The sequence below is a fragment of the Cucurbita maxima genome, unplaced genomic scaffold, assembly GCF_002738345.1.
Source record: "Cucurbita maxima cultivar Rimu unplaced genomic scaffold, Cmax_1.0 Cma_Scf00032, whole genome shotgun sequence".
NCBI classification, from domain to species: Eukaryota; Viridiplantae; Streptophyta; class Magnoliopsida; order Cucurbitales; family Cucurbitaceae; genus Cucurbita; species Cucurbita maxima.
Genome location: NW_019272048.1, coordinates 522,246 through 543,023, shown reverse-complemented (window position 1 = coordinate 543,023; position 20,778 = coordinate 522,246). Strand labels below are relative to the sequence as shown.

The 20,778-nt window shown below is 36.4% G+C and overlaps 4 protein-coding genes across 5 annotated transcripts; 1 reads left to right on the top strand and 3 right to left on the bottom strand.

The window, feature by feature from the left end:
• The first annotated feature begins 1,473 nt into the window (after window positions 1–1,473).
• LOC111467084 (patellin-6-like) lies at window positions 1,474–4,460 on the top strand. Its single transcript, XM_023111872.1, has 6 exons — window positions 1,474–1,581; window positions 2,323–2,698; window positions 2,776–3,242; window positions 3,332–3,456; window positions 3,540–3,681; window positions 4,068–4,460. Exons 1-6 carry the CDS (start codon window positions 1,474–1,476, stop codon window positions 4,335–4,337), a joined length of 1,488 nt encoding a protein of 495 aa, XP_022967640.1. The 3' UTR covers window positions 4,338–4,460.
• Window positions 4,431–7,036, bottom strand: LOC111467113 (11S globulin subunit beta-like). The gene is made up of 3 exons (XM_023111901.1): window positions 6,410–7,036; window positions 5,062–5,604; window positions 4,431–4,981 (listed from the first exon to the last, which is right to left on the bottom strand). The coding sequence occupies exons 1-3, from the start codon at window positions 6,992–6,994 to the stop codon at window positions 4,574–4,576; spliced, it is 1,536 nt and encodes a 511-aa protein (XP_022967669.1). The 5' UTR covers window positions 6,995–7,036; the 3' UTR covers window positions 4,431–4,573.
• A 2,159-nt stretch (window positions 7,037–9,195) lies between these two features.
• On the bottom strand, window positions 9,196–12,298 carry LOC111467114 (11S globulin seed storage protein 2-like). Its single transcript, XM_023111902.1, has 4 exons — window positions 11,948–12,298; window positions 11,592–11,872; window positions 10,968–11,405; window positions 9,196–9,851 (listed from the first exon to the last, which is right to left on the bottom strand). The coding sequence occupies exons 1-4, from the start codon at window positions 12,243–12,245 to the stop codon at window positions 9,453–9,455; spliced, it is 1,416 nt and encodes a 471-aa protein (XP_022967670.1). The 5' UTR covers window positions 12,246–12,298; the 3' UTR covers window positions 9,196–9,452.
• A 2,016-nt stretch (window positions 12,299–14,314) lies between these two features.
• LOC111467116 (transcription factor MYB4-like) lies at window positions 14,315–16,031 on the bottom strand. 2 transcript variants are annotated; one of them, XM_023111905.1, is made up of 3 exons: window positions 15,809–16,031; window positions 15,515–15,647; window positions 14,315–14,813 (listed from the first exon to the last, which is right to left on the bottom strand). In XM_023111905.1, the coding sequence occupies exons 1-3, from the start codon at window positions 15,939–15,941 to the stop codon at window positions 14,375–14,377; spliced, it is 705 nt and encodes a 234-aa protein (XP_022967673.1). In that variant the 5' UTR covers window positions 15,942–16,031; the 3' UTR covers window positions 14,315–14,374. The 2 variants fall into 2 exon arrangements, with proteins under 2 accessions (XP_022967673.1, XP_022967674.1); XM_023111906.1 differs by having other exon boundaries at window positions 15,515–15,644.
• Between the last annotated feature and the right edge of the window lie 4,747 nt (window positions 16,032–20,778).

Sequence of the window (20,778 nt, the reverse complement as noted above, 5' to 3'; positions counted from 1 at the left end):
CTACGTTCTTCTTTGCCCTACTGGCCTGTGTTTGGGAATATCACCGATAAAGGGAGAGATTAGTTTGGGTTGAGAAATGCGGCATCTTCCTCGGGCGAAGAGGATGTGGTCGGGCCCCATGGGAGACTGGGCTTCTCTAACCATATCTTCCTGGCCCAACCTCAAAATGGCTCTCCTGCTGCCCATGAAAAACCAATAAATATATATATACACTCATATTTTTTTTAAAAAAAGTTACCGTATTAATCTTCATATTTGATTAAAGAAAAAAAAAATCTATTTTTAGAATATTTGAGAAAAAGTCAACCTCGTAAAAAAAAAAAAAAAGAGTCAGCATATCTTAGAAAAAGTTATTTGAATGTCATACAAAAAGTCAATGTGTCTGAATATTGTATGAAAAGTTAATATATCTAAATGTCGTACGAAAAGTCAACATGTATGTGTCCGAATGTTGTAGTTTTATGTTTAGTCTTATCATAACAAATATCTTAATCATCCTCACATCATTTTAGGACACGATTATAATATATATAGATATTTTATATCAATGTAGCTCCATTAATCTTAAAGCTATTACTTTGTCTTTTTTTTTGGTGGGAAAATATCAATTTACACTTCTAAGCTTTGAGATTATTTTAATTAGAATTCTTATCTAATAATGGTATTAATTATTAATATAAAACGGGTTTGCTAGGTCGTGCTTAGTCGTAAACCGTCAAAACAAGATTCACATTAGTATCTGATGATGAGCTGATAGATAACCCCAAGAGAATAGTTTATGGACTCCTGAATTTCAAGGAGCAAGAAAAACGATGAGTCCGAAAGAATTAGATTAGGAAATGTGATGTAGAGAATAATTATAAGCTAACTCGGTTATCGAATGACTTCAAATACCTCTAACAAGATAGATGAGCTCGAAGGAGCTGTATAGTCAAGACTAATGAATGTATAAAACTCGAAAGAGCTAGATTAAGGAGAACGATGAGCTCCAACGGCTAGATTAGAAACGAACAAATTGAGGTCTTAAGAGATAGATTACAAGCATAACAAGTGTAACTCGAGTAAGATATATGTCTTACCAAGTTTATCGGTAAATTTAATTTCCCGTCCTCTAAGTACTGTTCTTATTATATATCAAATTCCAAGTTTATTGGAATTGATAAGAACCACAAATTTGGAACAACGCCAATTCATATCCACAAATCATTTGATAATCAGTTTTGTTAGGAACAAATGAACCAAAATCATAATCTGAAAAAGAAAAGTTCCTAAATTTGGGAGAAGAAAATCAATGGCTAGACATGAACTTTTTGTCATTCGATTCAATAAATTCTCCATTGTTATTACTTTATCGATCATTTTTTGTTTTTTTCTATCAATCTCATATTCTAATCGGTTCTAGTTAAGCCGGTATCTAATTTTACGACAACAATCTTCCCGATCGTCAAAGTCCTAGAATTTGGAGAAGAAAACATGGTGGTCGAGAGAAAGAAGAAGGTCTCCGACGAAACTATTATGGAAGATGATATGAACTTCTCCATCAACAACGATGAAGAACTTGATCATCTAGAAGATGATCAGGTGAGATCCATCTTTTCGTCAATCATTTCTGTTAAATTATAAATTTGGTTCAGCTTGATTTTTCTATTTTTCTTTAAAAAATATTATATTTATTTTTAATTTGTCATGTTTATTTAATTTCTCATATTTTATTGAGTTTCAATTTTTATATTAGGGTTAAAAAAAAATAGTCATTTTTTTCATTTTTTATAATTTATTAAATAATATACTTCCAATTTTGTTGGCATATTTTAGACTAACTAATAATAAAAAAAAAAAAAAAAAAAAAAACCAATAAACTTTATACTTTGTTAAAAAAAAAATATTATTGAAATTTCAAATCAATATTATTTTTAAACTTTAAAAGAAAAAAAAATACCCATATTATTCATTTTCAAAATATCATTAAAAAAAATTAAAAATATTTAAAAAATACTCAAACTTTAAACGCTTCAATTTTTCTAAAAATTTAATACAGACAGAACCGTTAATACCACGTTTTAAAAAACTCATAAACTATCCAAAGAAAAATTAATATCTTTTAATTTTTTTAAAAAAAATATTATTAATATGTAGACATAAACCGTATTTTTTTTATAAAGTTGAAGGGTATTAATTAAATTTCAAAATTCAAAAATATTTTTGAAACATTTTTGAAATGTTATGAGTATTTTTGAAACAAAGTAGTAACGGTTTCCCTCCAAAATTAACCGTTTATAATACTTTCACATAAAGTATAAAGTTTACGAGTATTTTTATTAATTTGACCTAAATTTTAACAACTTAAAAACCGTTTTTTTATACTTTATAAACCGATTTCGATTTCATTACATTGTAGAGTATAGTAATATCCACAAATTGTGTACTTGTTTACTATCTTTATTTGAACTAAAAAAACAAAATTGGGCCTTATTTGATGAACAGGAAAAATCAGACGGCGAAATGAGCGAAAAAGAATTGGATGAAATGGAGAAAAAGTTAAGAAAAAAGAAGAAAAAGAGAGCTTTAATTGAATTTCGTTGCAAGGTGGAAGAAGCAATCATAGGCAATTATCTTTTAGGCAAACCCAAACCCAAAGAACATCACAAAGAAATAAGCCTATGGGGAGTCCCTTTGCTACCAAGCAAAGGGCACGAAGGTATCGAACACGTTTTGCTCTAAATATGATATGATATGTATGGTAAACTATAATTCAGTACTAAATATTTTTAACAGGTACCGACGTTTTGCTCCAGAAGTTCTTGAAAGCTCAACGCTATAAAGTCTCTGACGCGTTTGACATGCTCAAGAACACTTTGAAATGGCGCAAAGAATACAAAGCTGATGAGATTCTTGAGGAGAAACTTGGAGGTGACCTTCAAAATTTGGTGGGTTTCTTGGAGGGTAAAGATAGGGAAGGCCACCCGCTTTGGTTTCATGCAAATGCGGCGTTGAGAGATAGAGAAATGTATCAAAGAACGTTTGGAACTGATGAGAAATGTGAGGAGTTCTTGAGATGGATGGTTCAAAATATGGAGAAAGGGATCCAACGGTTGAGATTTGAGAAAGGAGGCGTTGATTCTATCGTTCAAATTACGGATTTGAAAAACTCTCCTGGTCCTGCTATGAAGGAGTTTCGTAGTGTTAGCAAGAAAGCTCTCTTGCTTATACAAGATCATTATCCCGAGCTTGTTTATAAAAACGTGAATGATTCTTTCTCTTCTGGGTTTGAACGATACTTGTTGCCATCTCTATGTTTTCTAAGAGGTCGTAGTTTTTTATTTTTATACAGATAGTTATAAACGCTCCGTTTTGGTATTATGCTCGACATATACTCCGGTCGAAGATTATTAGCCATAAAACCAAGGCAAAGTTCATCTTTGCCCATCAATCAAAAGTGTCAAAGACACTTCTCAAGTGAGCTTGTTAGGGACCTTTTTATCTTCAAAAGTTTTGCATGGAATACTTTTAAGCAATTGGTTTGGACTGTTGTAATCCAGGTTTATCGCCCCAGAACAATTGCCAGTTCGATATGGCGGGCTTAAAAGAGATGACGACGACGAATTCTCACCAGCTGATAAAACTTCAGAGCTTACCGTTAAAGGAAACTTCGCTGGAACCATTGAATTCCCCGCTCCTGAGGTAAGCCAAGACTTGTGGGGTTAGACTACGTTTTTTAACCTAATCTAAAAGTTTCTAAAAGAATAAGTTAATGGGTTACGATTGGATTTGCAGGTTGGGGTGACAATCACGTCTTTGAACCTAATCTAAAAGTTAAAAGTTAATGGGTTACAATTGGATTTGCAGGCTGGGGTGACAAACCCCGTCTCTGAACCTAATCTAACCATTTAAGTTAATGGATTATGATTGGAATTGCAGGTTGGGGGTGACAAACTCCATCTTTGAACCTAATCTAAAAGTTTAAGTTAATGTGTTACAACTTGGATTTGTAGGCTGAGGGGCTCGACAAACCCTTCTTTGAACCTAATCTAAAAGTTTAAGCTAACAGGTTACGATTGAATTTGCAGACTGGAGTAACGATAGTGTGGGATGTGACGGTAGCGGGATGGGACGTGGTGTACAAGGAAGAATTCCTGCCAGAAGATGAAGGATCATACAGAATTCAGTTGCAAAATCAGAAAAAAATGGGAGAGAGCTTGAGGAATTCTTTCTACATCAATGAGCCTGGAAAGATTGTTATCACAATTGAGAATCCAACTTTCAACAGCAAGAAGACTGTGTATTACAGATCAAAAGTGAAGCCCACCGTCCCAATGTACATCTTGTTCAACAAATAGTCGAGATTGGTTTGAAAAATAGTGTTCGAATTGTTTTTAAAGTTTAGAGATTTATTAGACAAAAAGATGGATGGAACAAAACATAAGTTGTTGTATAAGAAAGGCCTCGTCTTTATTATTATTATTATTATTATTACGATTATTCCGAAGCTTTAAAACCTAAATTATTACACCATAAAAACAAAAGCCAAAACTGGCCCTTCCTAGCAAACCAAACCAAACCAAGCCAAAGCGCTTTACATAGCTTCTATTGGGTTAGCCCTACGTGCCGATGATGACATGCGTGGGGGCAGCAAAGTGGTCTCTTCCCTGTTGAATTTCAGCCTTAGAGCCTCTTCGTTTGAGATTCTATAAGCGCTGGCAATGACTTGAACTGGGAAGGCTCTCATGGCTGAGGTCCGCCCGGCCAGTGGGCTGATCATGGCGTTGTCATTGGTCTTGAATGATACCCATTCGAACCCTTCGTCGCTTGCTTTCTTCACTATGGCGAAGTTTTGTGGTACCACTAGTAGCTGCCGTTGTTGTAGCTCTCCGTCGAATACGGTTTGGCCTCGGTCGTCGACTACTTGTACTCGAGCTCGCCCTCTTGTTACGAATATGACACTATGTGCGTTTTGGTTCCAGTGCGGCACGTACATTGCGTTCTGTTGTGCACAAAGAATGGTTTGGTTTAGTTCAAAATTAGCTCAAATTGACTCAAAGCTATGTGGGGTTGTGCGCTTACTCTATAAAGGACACCACGCTCGGCGCTTAGTTTAAGCCAGCGGAGGATGGGGAAGCGGTGGCTGTTGGTGGTGCTAAGACGACCAGCTTCAGGTGTGTAGATATCAGCGCGGGAGGCATCGCCAATGTTCTCCTTTAATCTCATAGAGCAAATGGTTTCATCCAAACCGTTTTCGTCCGCCCATCGGTGGCCTCGTCGGCCTCGGCTGCGCTCGTCTGCTCTCTCTTGCTCCTCCTCTTGTTCCTCCTCCCATTGTTGTTCGTCTCCTCTTTGTCCTCCTCGTGATCTTGGTGGCTTGATTACCTCGAATTGTCCCTCGACCTTTATGATGTTGCGTCGGAAGTCGTCTTCTCCACGAAGCTTCCTCGCCATCTCGGTGTTTATGTTGAGAACTTCGGCAAGAACTCCGTCGTCGAAGGCAAAGAAGATGTTGTTCTTGTTGCTTGATCCCTCCCGGCGGGTACTATGTCGTGTTTGCTCTTGCTTCCAATCCGATCTCCTCTCCGGGAATTCCTCCTCTGGGTTTCCGGCCAAGTAGAACGCCTGAAAAAGAAATTAAATTTATTGTGACCCTGTTGAGAATTGTTGGGGAGGAGTCCCACGTTGGCTAATTAAGGGAGTGATAAATGAGTTTATAAGTAAGGAATACATCTCCATTCACTAAAAGTAAAGTTACGAGAGAAGATGCTCAGAGTCAACTGTATCATACCATAGAGAGTTGTGGTTTCTAATATGGTATCATATCCATACCCTTAACCTAGCCATGTCAATAGAATTTTTAAATGTCGAATAAAGAAGTTGTGGGTCTGGAAGGTGTAGTACAAAGTAACTCAAGTGTACTTTGTTCGAGGGCTCCAGAGAAGGAGTCAAGCATCGATTAAGAGGAGGTTGTTCGAGGGCTCCAGAGAAGGAGTCAAGCATCGATTAAGAGGAGGTTGTTCGAGGGCTCCATAGGCATCAGGGGAGGCTCTATGAAAGTTGTATGACTCGAAGGTATAGTCAAAAGTGACTCAAGTGTTGAATAAATAGTGTACTTTGTTCGAGGACTTCAGAGAAGAAGTTGAGTCTTGATTAAGAGGAGATTGTTCTAGAGCTCCATAGACATCACGGGAGACTCTATGGTATACTTTGTTCAAGATAAAGATTGTTGAGAATTGTTGGGAGAGAGTGATCATGGTGAGCTGATACTCAAAGTGAACAATATCATACCGTTGTAGAGAACGACCCATTACTAAAAACTCTTCAATTTAGTAAAGTTAGTAAATTTATTGTGACCCATTACTAAAAACTTCTTAAATTTAGCAAATCTAGTAAATTTATTACGACCCATGAATTCAAATTGACATACCCTTGGATGGAAGTCCAGTTGGTTTGCATGGTTACTAACGTCAAGAAGAACAACGACAATAAGTTTCTCATTGCCATCATTATACGTCCAATGAGCAGAGCCAGCAGGCACAGCAAAGAGGTCACCGGTGCGAACACGACGGATCTTCTGGTGGCGATCACGAAACTCCCCAGCCGATTGCTGAGACTCTTGGTACGTTTCAGGGCAACCCGAAAGCACAACTCCCTTGAACCCTCTCCCTCTCTCAACGTACATAAGCCGTGGGGCATTAGTGTACTGAGGAAGGAGAAGACCCTTGGGGTCAATTAAGTATCTCTGGAAAGCCACGCCCGCGCATTGAAACTCCTCATGGTTAGGATCCCACATCTCAATCACTCCGCCTTCGGCCTCGATACGGTTCGAGGGTTCGAGGGCATCGAGTCGGTCAAGGCGGCACTCGCGGTACCGGCGCTGGCCCTCACCGTAGCGCTGGCTCTCACCATAGCGCCGGCTGCGGTAGCCTTGGATGTTTTGATCGGTTGCTAGGCAGACATTGAAGAGGACTAAGAAGCAAAGGGAAAAGGAGAGTAAAAGAGGGTTTCCCATGGCTAATGTTTGTGTTTGGTGTATTGTTTGAAGTGATTTGGGAAGTGGGAAATGTTGGGATTTATAGATGGAGAAATATGGTGAAGGGTTGGACACGATTGAGAAGAGTTTGCCATTTTTCATATTGCATGGCTGGAAATGCCTTTGTGTTTCAACACATCATTGTTTTGGTATGTCGGAGGTGGCTTTAGGTATCTGAAGAAATGAAGGGCAAATTCTGATTTATAAGGTTTGTGTTGGCACTTTACATTGTGTCGTTTATGTTGTCTTACATTTCTCACTTCCCAAAGTATTTGTAGTTTAGTTGTTTGGTTTTGATACGATATTGTGTTCGAATATGTCCGATAATTAATATATGAGAATCAAATGTTTATGTTTGTTTTACGGATTTTATTCTTTTTATGAATTAACCTAAATTTGAAAACGAACATTAAATTTAGATTTTTACGACTTCACTCCAAGTGTTAGCCTTGTTTGGACGATAGAACGGAGAGAGGAGGAAGGGAGAAGCAGCTACCGTGGAAAAATCGTTGTGGGCTAGCTTGTAATTTGGGAGTCTCGAAGGGGTGCCATTTTTTAAGGTTGATATTGTTTGTAATGTAAATTTTTAGGAACGAATCCTAGTTTTGGAATTCTCTCAGATCTATATATTACTAATAAATAAAAAAGGAGCTGATCTTTTTTTTACACAAGCGCAGAGTGTCACAATTGTACTTTTGTAGTAGCATGACAACGATTGTGTGACACTCGTTCTAACTCAATGAACAAGTCAACCTCGAGAAATTTGGATTTTATGAACAAAATCGGTGTATGCTCGAGTCTCGAGTCACTTTGCTAGAAATGTTTTAAAAAGCGTGAACGAGAAAATACATCTGAAAATAGTTTGAAAGAATGGAAGAAAGCAACGTTATATGGCTATAAGTAAAGAAAGAACACTATCGCTTAAATAGCATATATCCTAGTGTAGGAAAAATTGACGACTAGTCACATCCCCCTAAAGTACATTTTGGGGCATTTTAGCGCTCGCATATGTAAACATGATTTTGGTGAAAAGTCATACAACATGAAATAGTAAAGGCTCATCTAAGATAAAAGCATGTATAAGAAGATTGTAACGGGCATGCGGTCATAGACAATACATTTTGGACAAGCATGATTGAGACATTCGACATACGACCATAGACAACACACCTTAGACAAGCATGACTGTGACATAGAGTAACCTTCGATCTCATCTCGTGCTACTGGGATAAGGCACCAAATTTCATTCATACGTTATAGACCTTTTAATTATTAGTTGTACATGATAATGATCATCTTATATGATAACCATGTACCGTTCAAGATTACACTAATAACCTTATAATTTTTCATATAATTGATAACATTAAATTAAAGTTATTGTAAAATAAAATAATTAATTACGAGCCTTTAGAACATAAATTTCAATATTGGCCATAATCAGTCATCCCACAACTATCATAGCTTCATTGGTTGTTTTCATCATATCCTCGCCCTAGTGCACTCCTCATGTCCCACGACTATTTTTGAACATTTTTTCATTACCCCTTTGGGTCAATCCTCTCATTTTGTTGTAATGGAACTTTCGACCACCTATTGTAGTAGTCGATCGTTGATTTATATTTTATTGATCATGTTTCACTACACGGGTTTCTTAAGACTACAATAAATTCAACGAGTTTGACATTCACGTCTTGGAGACAACTCAATGTCATCCCATCGTTTGGTGACCACATATGCAAGAAAAACCAACAACATGATAGGTGTGAGTAGGGGTGCTCAAATCTAGTTACACAAACAACATGATACATCTTCTCTCGTGAAACGCTCTAATCCGGGTCCAACAATTGGTTCGGGTGAGTTTTTCTCTTTGTTTTGGTTCAATTCACGTTGTTGATTCTCTTCATTCTTGTTCGGTTCAACTAGTTTTCTTAATTTCTCATTCGATTCAAACTTTTTATGATTAATTTATATTGTTACTACCCTACAACATAATCTTGGATGGTAATAGTAAATGCCACAACCCCTATATTATACACTTTTAGCCTCTCGTTCAACTTTTACAAATATTTTAGAATTTCAAATAGAAATTTGGATATGAATGACATGACGATGACATAGAACGAAAATTTGGATCATCACACCGTTATAAAGCAATTTTCGTATTTGGCAAAACAAAATGAGGAAAGAAGTAAGACAGGCCACATATTTTATTACATTATTCATAAGTTATTGCATATAGTATTACACTTTGGATAATTTTAAAACTCCTTCATCTTCATTAGAAACACCCTTCTTCTCTATTCTACAAGAAGAAGAACTTAAAGAACAACAACCCTAAACAAAGATAACAAAGACAGCGCCATCCAACAACACCTGTGGCCTTATTATTATTATTATTATTATTCATATCTCTACGAGTGGCAAAAGGGACCTCTTAAGACCTGTGGCGGCGGCTGCTGCTGCCGCTGCTAGGTGGGAAGAGGAAAGTGTGTTGCCTTCTTGTTTGCTTCAGCTGCTGAGCCTCGGCGGTTGTGATTTGGAATGATTGTTCGAGGAGTTGGAGTGGAAGGGCTCGGAAGAAGGATGTGTAGCCTGCGATTGGGCTCTTCATTGGCTGGTTTGAGGTCTTGAAAGTGATCCATTCGAACCCTTCTTGGCCGGCTTGAACCAATGCGGGGTAGAATTGGGGTATCACGAACATGTTTCCTCTTGATACTCGCTCGTTGAACACTTGGTTGCCGTAGTCATCGGATATTTGGAAGTTTGCTTCTCCGTCTACTACGTATACTAGTCTGTGGTCTGTCATTGACCAGTGGAGGTTGTATTGTGCGTTCTGTAATGCCAAAACCAAATGTTAGATTGACCGGTGGAGGTTGTATTTATACCATTTGGGTTGGATTATGAAGGTAACGGTTCAACCCTAGTGCTAGTAGATATTGTACTCTTCAGGCTTTTTCCATCTGGGTTTCTCCTTAATGTTTTTAAAACGCGTCTAATAGGAAAAAGTTTTCACACACTTCTAAGAAATACTTTGTTTCCCTCTACAACTGATGTGGGATCTCACAATCCACAGCTTTGGGGGCCAGCGTCTCGCTGACACACCAGACCGATGTGGGATCTCACAATTCATCCCCTTGGGGCAACTGTCCTCGTTGGCACACAGCTCGGTGTCTAGCTCTGATACCATTTGAAATGACCCAAGCACACCACTAACAGATATTGTTCTCTTTGTGCAAGGTTTACACACTCTAATAAATAATGTTTCATTCCTCTCTCCAACCGACGTAGGATCTCAAAATCCATCTCGTTGGGGCCAGCATCTTTGCTGGCACACTGTCCAGTGTCTGGCTCAGATACTATTTGTAACGGCCCAAGCACATCGCTAGCAAATGTTGTTCTCTTTGAGCTTTCCCTTTCAGACTTAGGTTTCTAAAAAGCATTTGCTAGGGAGAGGTTTTCACTCTTATAAGGAGTGCTTCATTCCGCTCTCCGACCGATGTGGAATCTCACAATCCACCCCTTGGGACTCAGTGTCCTTCCTAGCACACTACTCGTGTTTGTTTCTGATACCATTTGTAACGGCCCAAGCACACCGCTAATAGATATTGTCGTCTTCAAGCGAGGTTTACACACCCTTACAAGGAATATTTCGTTCTCCTCTCCAACCGATGTGGGATCTCACAATCCACCCTTCGGGAACCCAGCGTTCTCGCTAACACACCACTTGGTGTCTAAGTCTGATACCATTTGTAACAGCCCAAACACACGGCTAGTAGATATTACCCTCTTTGGGGTTTCCCTCAAGATTTTTAAAACGTATTTACTAGGGAGAGGTTTCCACACTCTGGTAAAGAATGCTTCATTCTCGTCTTCAATCAACTTGGGATCTCACAATGAACTTATTTGATTGAGTTCGGCTCAAATAAATGAAATGAGAGTTACTATTTACCGAGAAGAGATGGCCTTTCTCTGCACTCATGCCCATGAATCTGAGAATAGGGAGCTTGAGTTGGTTCAAAATGTTAACCCTACCAGCCTCCCTGGAGTATACATCAGCTTCTCTTTGGGTGTTCATGTTGTGCTGAACTCTAGCAGTGCATATGGTTTCTTCCAATCCATTTGATATCTCTTCCCTTCTTGAAGGCGATTCACTCAATTCTTCTTCCTCCTCCTCCGGTGTCAAAAACGACATTTGTTCATCACACTTCACGATCAGTCCACTGCTCCTTTCTTCTTGCATTTTCCTCACCAAATCTGTTGGAACGTTGTAAGCCTGTGCAAGAAATTCCTGATCGAACCCACTAAAGATGTTCACAAGATCATTATTTTTTGATCCTCTAAGTTCCCTCCTTTCTTCCCTTGGAATTCCACCCGCCAAGAAAGATCCCTACAAAATAACGTAATATTGGTCGTTTAGAAATCACGAACCTCCACAATGGTATGATATTGTCCAATTTGAGCATTAGCTCTTATCGCTTTGCTTTCGGTTTTCCAAAAGGCATCGTACCAATGGAGATGTATTCCTTACTTATAAACCATAAAAGTTTAGATTTTTAAGGTAGAATTGGAATACCCTGATGCGGAGGTCGAGTTGGTTGTCTTCGTTGTTGAGATCCAAGAAGGCAATGGCGATGAGGTCTTGCCCGCCGTCGTTGTGGCACCATTGGACAGTCCCAGCAGGCACAACGATCATGTCACCACGGCGAACTCTCCGCACCTTTTGGTGTTGGTCATCCTCTTTCCCGGCGCCAATTCGACGTCCCATGCGCCTTGAAGACCTTCTTGACGATTGTGCCGACTGTGCCTCGTATGTCTCCGCGCACCCCGGGTAGTTCAGCCCCAAAAACCCTTCACCTGTTCCATTCGTAAACCATAATTTTTAGAACATGTTTGTGAGTAATTTTGAAACGAATTTCGTTCAAATCGTACCTTGCTCGATGTAAATGAGCATAGGGGAGCTGTGGAATTTAGGCAAAGAGAGACAGTTGGGCCTTATGATGTTTCTAACGGCAGCAACTCCAGCACATTGAAAGTCTTCCTCAGCTTCATCCCAAAGCTCAGTGATGCCTCCCTCGGACTCGATACGACGCGATGGAGGCATTGATCGAATCCTGTCGAGTCGGCATTGCTGAGCTTCTTCCCTGAACGAGTGCCGCTCATGCAACTGAGAGCTCGACCCACAAGCAACAAGACACAACAAAATCGCCAGTACAACTCTGGTCGCCATTGTGGAAGTATAGAAGAAAAGAGTAGAAAGGAGATAGTGAGATGAATGGGATTGAGAAAGGGGTTAATATATAGAACAAAGGGGAGTGTTTGGTGTTGAAATGAAGCAACATTTGGGCTGCTCTCTGAATTTGGAATCTAGGACGTGGTGAATGCATGGAAATGGTTTTGTACACACCCACCATTTGTCTTTGTTTTTCTTTCTTTGCCTTCACCCTTCGTCTTTTATCTCATTTTTGTTTTCGTGCGGCTATCGAATGACTCGTGTCGTACAACTCAAGTTTTAATTAGAGACGTTCATTTAATTTATGGGGTTAGAATCCATGGAGACCTGCCTCGAATAGTGGAGAGAATTGATATGGAATCCCTTAGAACGAAAGTAAAATTAGATTACGTTGTTGATTAAATATTTGAAGTTAAGAATACTTGTTTCAGATTTGAATCACTCAAGATCGATCATGTCTAGCTTGAATGATTCTTGTTGATAAAATATCTTAAGGCAAGAACAGTTGTTTGAGTTTCGAATCATTTCACAGTCAATATTGATTCTGTCGAGTTTGAATGATTCTACATGACATCTAAATTACGTATAATTGCAAAGAAACTTAGTCATTGGTTAGAAAACATAAATGCTCATTTTACTACATTTTCGAAGTTAGTTACAATGATTAGTCACTACGTGACTGTATGACCATTATTATCCACGGTAAATAAGCCTTAAAAAAATATTAAACAAACATCATAACTCTAAATTATAATCGACTCAAAAATTATAACAATGAACCTTCATTCTCTTCAATGTGGCATAAATTGAAATGTCTTTTATAATTTCAACAACATTTTATTCACATCTTCATTAGAGTATATTATATGATTGATGTCTTTTAGTTCATATCAAGAACTCTCAGTTCGGTCGAGAATGGTGGAACAGAGAGATATTTCTCTCTTTTAGATAAACGGGGTCGAAAATTCGAGATTATATTCCTTGTCTCACCTCATATCTCACAGACATATATTACATTTTTTTTGCAAGAAGATCATTATGTTATGAAGTGTTTATATTGGTAGTTAAATTATATTTTTTGAAGTTCTCTTTCTTGAGAGGTTCGGCTCTAATACCATCTAAATGCACAAAAGTTGAAAATTCACCCCTTAGGGGCCAGTATTCTCACTGGCACGGCACGCCACCCAGTAACTAGCAATGATAGCATTTATACTTTTTACCGTCGTTTAAGAGGTAATTATTAAGGGAGGCATAAAAAAAAAGATAAATAGAGAGGTTTAAAACATGCTTGAAGAATCCAATTTGAATACTTCTCTTTACATAGAATTTTAGGTCGGCCTTACAATTTGCAATATAAAATTGAATATATTTTACTCCAACTTTCCAATATTCAAATTCAACTATTTTTTTCTAATATATTTATAATTATTTTTTAATAAAAAAAAAAAAGCTCGAGAAACTATGAATATATAGAAGTTGAGTGGGGTTAGTTAAATTGTATCGGGAAAAACTTTTGAACCAAGTCGAAATTTAGTAGGTTAAATTGGTTTTTTCTGATATATTTAAGTTTTTTCTAATATATTTATAATTATTTTTTTATAAAAAAAAAAATAAGCTCGAGACACTATATATTATATATAGAAGTTGAGTTGAGTTAGTTAAGTTGTATCGAGAAATTTTTTTGAACCAAATCGAAATTTTAAGTTGGTTAAATTGGTGACTATAACAATTTATAGCTCAACTCAAATAAAATTTACAAGGCACCTAACTCAATCTAACCCGACCCAAGTTTAGTATTGTGTATAAATATGATTTTTTTAAATAAAAAAAAATCACTCGCAATCCAAAATAATAATTAATAAAGAATAACTCGAAAACTCAATAAAATTCAACCGTTGTTATATTAATAATTGATTTTTTAAATAAAAAATGATCACTCTCCATCCAAAATAATAATTAAAAAAGAATAAACTCGAAAACTCAATCTCCTATTATTCTCTTTTATTTTTATTTTGAAAAAAAAAAATTAACTATGTTATATTAATAATTAAAATTTCATAAAATATTAAACATAAAATATTTTTAATTTTATAATAATTTTAAAAATAAAGTAGGATTGGATTGGATTATAACCCTAACCTCGGACAAATATTGTACCAAAAATCCACACTATCGAGTTTATCCATGGTTAAATTACCAAATTGTCCTTGGCTTTCACCTCCAAATCCCTGTTGGCTCATGGTGGCGATCCGATCGCCAGCCAAAACTTCCACCCAGAAGTTTTCGTCGGCTTCCGGCAGATTATTCGTCGACAAGTCACCGTTCTCCGGCAAGACGATGGAGGAGCTTTCAGTGGAGCAATAGAGCGGCGAAGAAGCCGAAGCAGGGTTCTGCATGGAGTGAAAGGTTGTCAATTTGAAGGGTTGTGCTGCAGATTCTTGGTCGCCGCCGCAGATCGGCTGGTTCAGGGCGGCGTAATTTTGTCTTTTCTTCAAATGGGTATTCCACACGTTTTTTATCTCGTTGTCGGTTCTTCCCGGTAACCTTGCTGCAATTGCCGACCATCTACGATCAAGAAGACATATAAAATGTTAGTTTATTGAAAAAACTAAGAACTTAGATTCTTAATTATTGGTTGAAAACAAAGAACATGTTTTGTTTGTTAAGTTCAATGTCGTTAGTTTTGTTCGTTAGTGTCACATGATGACATAAAATGGATTAAAGTCTATGCAATAATCAATGTGAAACAATTAATTAACTATGGTTAAACTATATGTATTTTTTAGAACACCCGAGTCACGAGAACTAGAATAAAAGGCTAGAATAATGTGATTGACAATTTTAGTCATTTTGTACTTAGAGAAAGCATGAACAAGACAAAAACCAAGCAAATGATGGTTTTTTGCCGTCGAGACGAGAGAGCACAAAATATGTTACAAATCTATATCGAGCTATGTTCAATAATTTATTTTTGTACCGACATTAATATTTTGTCTTAAATGGATGAATTTTTCACAATGAAAATATATAACTCAATAAAAAAAAAAACTTTTTTTTTTCTTCTTCATTTGTAGGTTTGAATCTCTCTCCGAGAAAAAACAATAGAGAAGAAAAGCTACTAGAAAGACAAAGAGTTAACTATAACTAGCCGTCTCACTCATTAGTAACTTGTTGAAAGGTATTTCGTAGCTCTTTCAGAATTGGTACGTTAGGTTCAGTTTTTCTACAAGTAGTGATAACCCTTTTAGATTTAAGGAGAAACGAACCTGTTTCCAAGCACTCGATGTAGCTTAATAATGGTATCCTCTTCTTCCTTGGTTAAATTTCCTCGTTTAATGTCTGGCCTTAAATAATTAATCCACCGAAGTCGGCAACTTTTTCCACACCTTAACAATCCTGCTAAAACGCATGAAAGAAATTATGAAAGAACGAGCCAACCCACGTAAGAAAACGAAGAAAAATCGAGCTAGAAAGCATTTTCCTCTCATTTCTTGGCTAAGTTCATAGAAAAGCTAGATTTTTCTAAAATGGGTTTTGAGTAAAAGGACATATAAACTTACCAGATTGCTTTGGGAGGGCTCGCCAATTTCCATGGCCATAGAGGGTGATATAATTGATGAGAATCTGGTCTTCTTGAGGTGTCCAAGGGCCTTTCTTGAGCCCCATTTTCTCACAGCATGGAGCTCTCACCATGGTGAGTTCTTTAGAGCCCTAACAGAGAGAGATGAGGGCTTGAATTATGCATATATATGTGTAAGAAAAAGGGAATCAGAGAAGGGAAAGTGGGTGGAAAAGAGGGCGCACTTGTGTTTGGTTTTTAAAGGGGAAAATCCGCCTACAAATTACAATCCTTCGAGGAAATTACCTTTCCATTGTGGGGCTGTTCGATGTGATACCATTAGGGTTTCTTTCCTCATATTAAAACGTGGGTTTTCTTTTAACATTTTGTTTTTTCCACAGACCCATCAACTTTTTCATGCCCTTCTTTTGAAACTTGATATCTATGGATACCCACGAGTTCGATTGGTTGGGAAATTTTTTTGGACCAATTCGAAATTTTGGATTGATTGGTTTGGTGCTCGAACAACTCAAATAGAGTTTATAAGGTTGAGTTGGGTTGTCGGGTTGTTCTTTTTTTTTTAATTATTTAAAAAAATTCTACTTATCCCTGGTACAAACGATCACTAACTTACGACACATCACTAACATTAGTTACAAACCTAAGACTACGAAAGAAAAACAACATCAATGCATCTACCCTAACTTTGGTCTCATGACTGTCACCATGATGTCGTCATCTGTACAAGGATGCATTACTTTTACTTGAAAAGTAAGAATAACACTTGGCTTAGGGTCGGGAGATGCATACACAAGCAATCATGGTGGGACCTATTCTTTCATTAAACATTTCATGGCCTTGAACTCTGCTTTACCGTCCAGGCAAAAATTGGATGTGTAGTACTTCTCTACACATGACCCATGTACATGTATATGGAGCCACCAAACGAGCATACACGCACCCCCTGGGCCTACCCTTCAGGTAGTGCACGCTCACGTTGCCTGAGCCATAGAGGGAAAGAAGCCCGCATAATATCATGGCGTACATAGATATCACAATGTACGTGTTTATACTCATCATAATGGGGAAGTATCCTAATGCACGTGACAATACAACAATGCATGAGTTCTCCATAACTTTAAATCATGTCATAACCTATGATGTAGGTCGTACATTCGTTCTTTCATAAATATAACTTTCATGAACACATATGTGACATAACATAACAGTATTTCATAATCCTAAAGTAATCATGTTAATAAGTGTACATGACATATCATGTTAAAAGAATTGAAAATCATTATCTATACCAATAAGGTGCATTTTCCTTTTCGACAGTTCAATCATTGTTTTGCTTAGAGCAACTCTACGTTGAGTGACCTCTTGAAAACTTTCCCATGAAGCATGTGTGTGAGGACAAAAAATGCTAAAATGACCCATATTGGTTTGTTGGGATAATTTTGACTCTAGAAGTGAAAAGTAGGTAATTTGACCATGTCTAGGGGATGCGGGAGAATATCGGAGTTATCATATGCCAAGTCTAGATTTTGAATCCTTATCCAAATTATGAACATGGGACATAAGAATTGGTATCAAAGTGGTACCTCTTCTAGTAAGATGTGGTTCGAGAACGAACCAACACGAAAGCTTGTGGGCATGTGATACCAGAGTAAAGGAATGGTACATGAATGAACCGAGTCCACATGAAGATATGATGGCTAAAAAATACTCTAAAAAACTAAAAGTTACTACATATACCAGCAAGGTGCACCTTCTTTTTCAGTAGCTCAATCATAGAAACTCTACAATTAAGTGCGTTTTGCTTTAATCGATAGCAAGGAGTAAATAACTTGACCATATTGCAGGGGATGCAGAGAAAGGTCAGTCATCCTAGAAAGACTCGTGTTGGTTTGTGGGGTTAATCCTCACTCTTAGAAGCAAAGAGTAAGTAACGTGACTATATTGCAGGAAATGTAGATATGAGAATCGTGTTGGTTTGTGGACACAACATTCACCCTCAAAAGTAGCTCAAACCGAGTAAGTTGCCCAGTGTCATTGTTATGCTTGACCATTGCCCACACTAGTTTGCCGCTAAAAAAAAGGCGTGAATAAAACATTTCATTAAGAAGGTGAGGTGGAAGTTGCTATAAGTCAACCTCGGAGTTATTTGTGAAGAAAATGGAGCATTTAAGGATAAACAAATTGTGAGTGAGAAGACATCCACTAATTAAAGGTTTGTAATTATGTCTTTGGAGACTTATAAACGTAAAAGGAAAGAGGAAGGAAAGTTATTTAATGTTAATTAATTAAGATTAAAATTCTTCTTTAAGATCTTCCCTTCACCCATTTTTGACCATGTATTAATTATTATTTATTCAGATAGTTCTTCATAATCATATCACCAAATCTAAAAAAAATGATTTTTCTATATTCATTTCGGGTGAGAAAGTGGCAGGAGTCTATCGAACTCAAACGACTAACCCTAACTATTACTGTTCGGTCGAAAAGAGGACAAGGCTTTAGGTATGATGAAGTGGTAAGCTAACTTTTAATTTTGTTTAATTCTAAATAAAATGAAGACGATTCCAATGCTTCCTCAGTATGATGAAGTGGTAAGCTAAACTAATGACTCAAAAGCGAATTAGACGTAAACCAATAGCTAAAGAGAGAACCGTGCTCAAACCCCTTTGGGTCGTATGTGTGGGTTTTGATTTGGGTCACGTGCCTAGGTTAGATCACGTACCTGGGTCTGATCGTGTGCCTAAGCCTCGGTTGATTTTAATTTTAATTTTTGTTTTTTTGGGTAACTTATTAATTTATTCTCAAATAATATCATCTGATGTGATAATAAATTCACCATATATTCAAACTCGAAAATGATATTTAATGAAATCATTATTTGAAATTGAATATTAAAGTGTGATAATAAATAATAATAATAATAATAATAACAATAACGCGGCGGCGGTAAAACGTAAGGAGATTGGCTATACGCTATGGACCCCACCCCTGGCCAACTTTCCGACCAAATGTCCTACATAAGATCTTAATTTCGGTGGGTCCATTCGACGGTGGAGATTGTTAATGATAAATAAATTTTAAAATTTTAATATTATTTTAAAAGTTAATGAGTATTTTTGAACTTTTTAAAAGAATTTTAAAGTATTTTTTAATTTTTTTTAAAAAAATTAAGGTTATTTAAAAAATTCAACCCTATTTTTTAAAATAAAATATTAACATTTTTTATACATGATTTTTAAAATTTTTAAATTTAAAGATATTTGGAAGATATTCTTATTAATTTAGTTTTAAAAATATTTTATATGACTTTAAAATATATTTTTTTTTAAATATCAAATAAAATTCTTTAAAATTTTAGTTGAGGTGATTGTGACACTATTTTATCCCAATTTCCAACAGAAATTATAAAATATTTTTATTATTCAATTTCGATGGTATGTATTTTTTTGTTTATATGTATTTTTTTATAATTTAATCAAATAAATATTTCAAAAGAAAAAAAAAACTCCCGATATTTCTAAAATTATAAATTTTTTATTTTCTATTTAATAAATTTTGAACTATTAAATACAGATTTTAATATTTTATTTATTTATCGAAACAAAAAAAATCATAAAAAGGAAAATGCATTAGAATAAGATAAAACGTGTGGGGAAGATGGACACGTGCGAGGACTTGAAGGAAAGTGGGCCCCAGAAGTAATGAAAGACCCACCAGACATTATTAAAGACAAGCTGCGTTACTACAACGCATCTTTTTTTTTAATTATTATTTTCTAAACTTTATCAAATTTTTAATCATTTTTTCTATTAAACATTTTATTATATAGTATTTATATCTTAACTCATAATTTATTAATGTAATATACTATATGATTCTTAAATTCCTTTTTAAATTGTTGATTTTATTTTTTAGTGCATTATAATTTTTCGAATTGGTATGTCTCGTAAAAAAAATCATGTATTATTAACATATTTATACATGTAACATATCACAAAAGTTGCTAAAAACATAAAATTTGCTACATTTTTCATCAATAAAGTGTATTTCTCGGTAGTGACGTGTCTATAACAGTGAGAGGGAGATGAAAAAGAGGGCGAAAAGTTATAAGGTTTGAAACATTTATAAAATGTCAAATAGGTCGATAAACTGACTAATTTGGACTACCTAACCCAAACCATAAAAGTTGGATTGAAATTTTAAAAAATAAAAAATTTAGGTTAATTTGTAAGTTGACATTTTTTTTTCTTGAGTCAACTCAGACCAACTCAAACCAATCCTAAAATAAGGTTACAACAACCTTAATTTTAAGATTATTAAATGTTTGATATTTGAAATTTATGAGATTTACTAGGTAACAAGGTAATAGTTCTTTTCCTAAAACGCTTGTTCTACTCTAAGACATGATAGTCTTTATATTTCCTCAAGTGTTTCGTCGAGCATACGATTGCCCTGCCCACTTTGCCACCATGAATTGATGGGTCACGTAAGCCCTAAATGAGTAAAGCCAAAGACTTCAAGAGAGTTCCCACGTCAAGGATTTCCTTTTCTAGAGGCTTGTCGTAAGGTTTCCACCCGAAATTTGTCAAAAGAAGGCTATAAACTCCTGATTTGGTTAATTCAATGTAACCATATAAACGAAAATTCCATATAAATCACAGATGACTTTCACCTTGGAGGATTGTAAATAATTTTTTTTTAAAAATAAAAAAATAACCCGACAACCTTGTTAGACGAACACGACTCTCCACAATGGTATGATATTGTCCACTTTGAGCGTAAGCTCTCATGGCTTTGCTTTGGGCTTCCCCAAAAGGCCTCAGACCAATGGAGTTAGTATTCCTCACTTATAAACCCATGATCATTCCCTAAATTAGCCGATGTGGGACTTTCATCATCCAACACCTCCCCTCGAACAAAGCACGCCTCCCCTTAATCGAGGCTCGACTC

Coding starts and splice junctions, on each gene's coding strand:
- LOC111467084 (XM_023111872.1), top strand. CDS start 1,474: ATGGTGGTCGAGAGAAAGAAGAAGGTCTCCGACGAAACTATTATGGAA. Junction 1,582..2,322: donor ATCATCTAGAAGATGATCAG/GTGAGATCCATC, acceptor TATTTTTATTAA/TTTGACCTAAATTTTAACAA. Junction 3,243..3,331: donor CCGAGCTTGTTTATAAAAAC/GTGAATGATTCT, acceptor ATTTTTATACAG/ATAGTTATAAACGCTCCGTT.
- LOC111467113 (XM_023111901.1), bottom strand. CDS start 6,994: ATGGGAAACCCTCTTTTACTCTCCTTTTCCCTTTGCTTCTTAGTCCTC. Junction 5,605..6,409: donor AACTGGACTTCCATCCAAGG/GTATGTCAATTT, acceptor TTTCTTTTTCAG/GCGTTCTACTTGGCCGGAAA. Junction 4,982..5,061: donor AGCGTGGTGTCCTTTATAGA/GTAAGCGCACAA, acceptor TGTGCACAACAG/AACGCAATGTACGTGCCGCA.
- LOC111467114 (XM_023111902.1), bottom strand. CDS start 12,245: ATGGCGACCAGAGTTGTACTGGCGATTTTGTTGTGTCTTGTTGCTTGT. Junction 11,406..11,591: donor AACTCGACCTCCGCATCAGG/GTATTCCAATTC, acceptor GTTATTTTGTAG/GGATCTTTCTTGGCGGGTGG. Junction 9,852..10,967: donor AGAAAGGCCATCTCTTCTCG/GTAAATAGTAAC, acceptor TTGGCATTACAG/AACGCACAATACAACCTCCA.
- LOC111467116 (XM_023111905.1), bottom strand. CDS start 15,941: ATGGTGAGAGCTCCATGCTGTGAGAAAATGGGGCTCAAGAAAGGCCCT. Junction 15,648..15,808: donor AGCCCTCCCAAAGCAATCTG/GTAAGTTTATAT, acceptor CATGCGTTTTAG/CAGGATTGTTAAGGTGTGGA. Junction 14,814..15,514: donor CATCGAGTGCTTGGAAACAG/GTTCGTTTCTCC, acceptor TCTTGATCGTAG/ATGGTCGGCAATTGCAGCAA.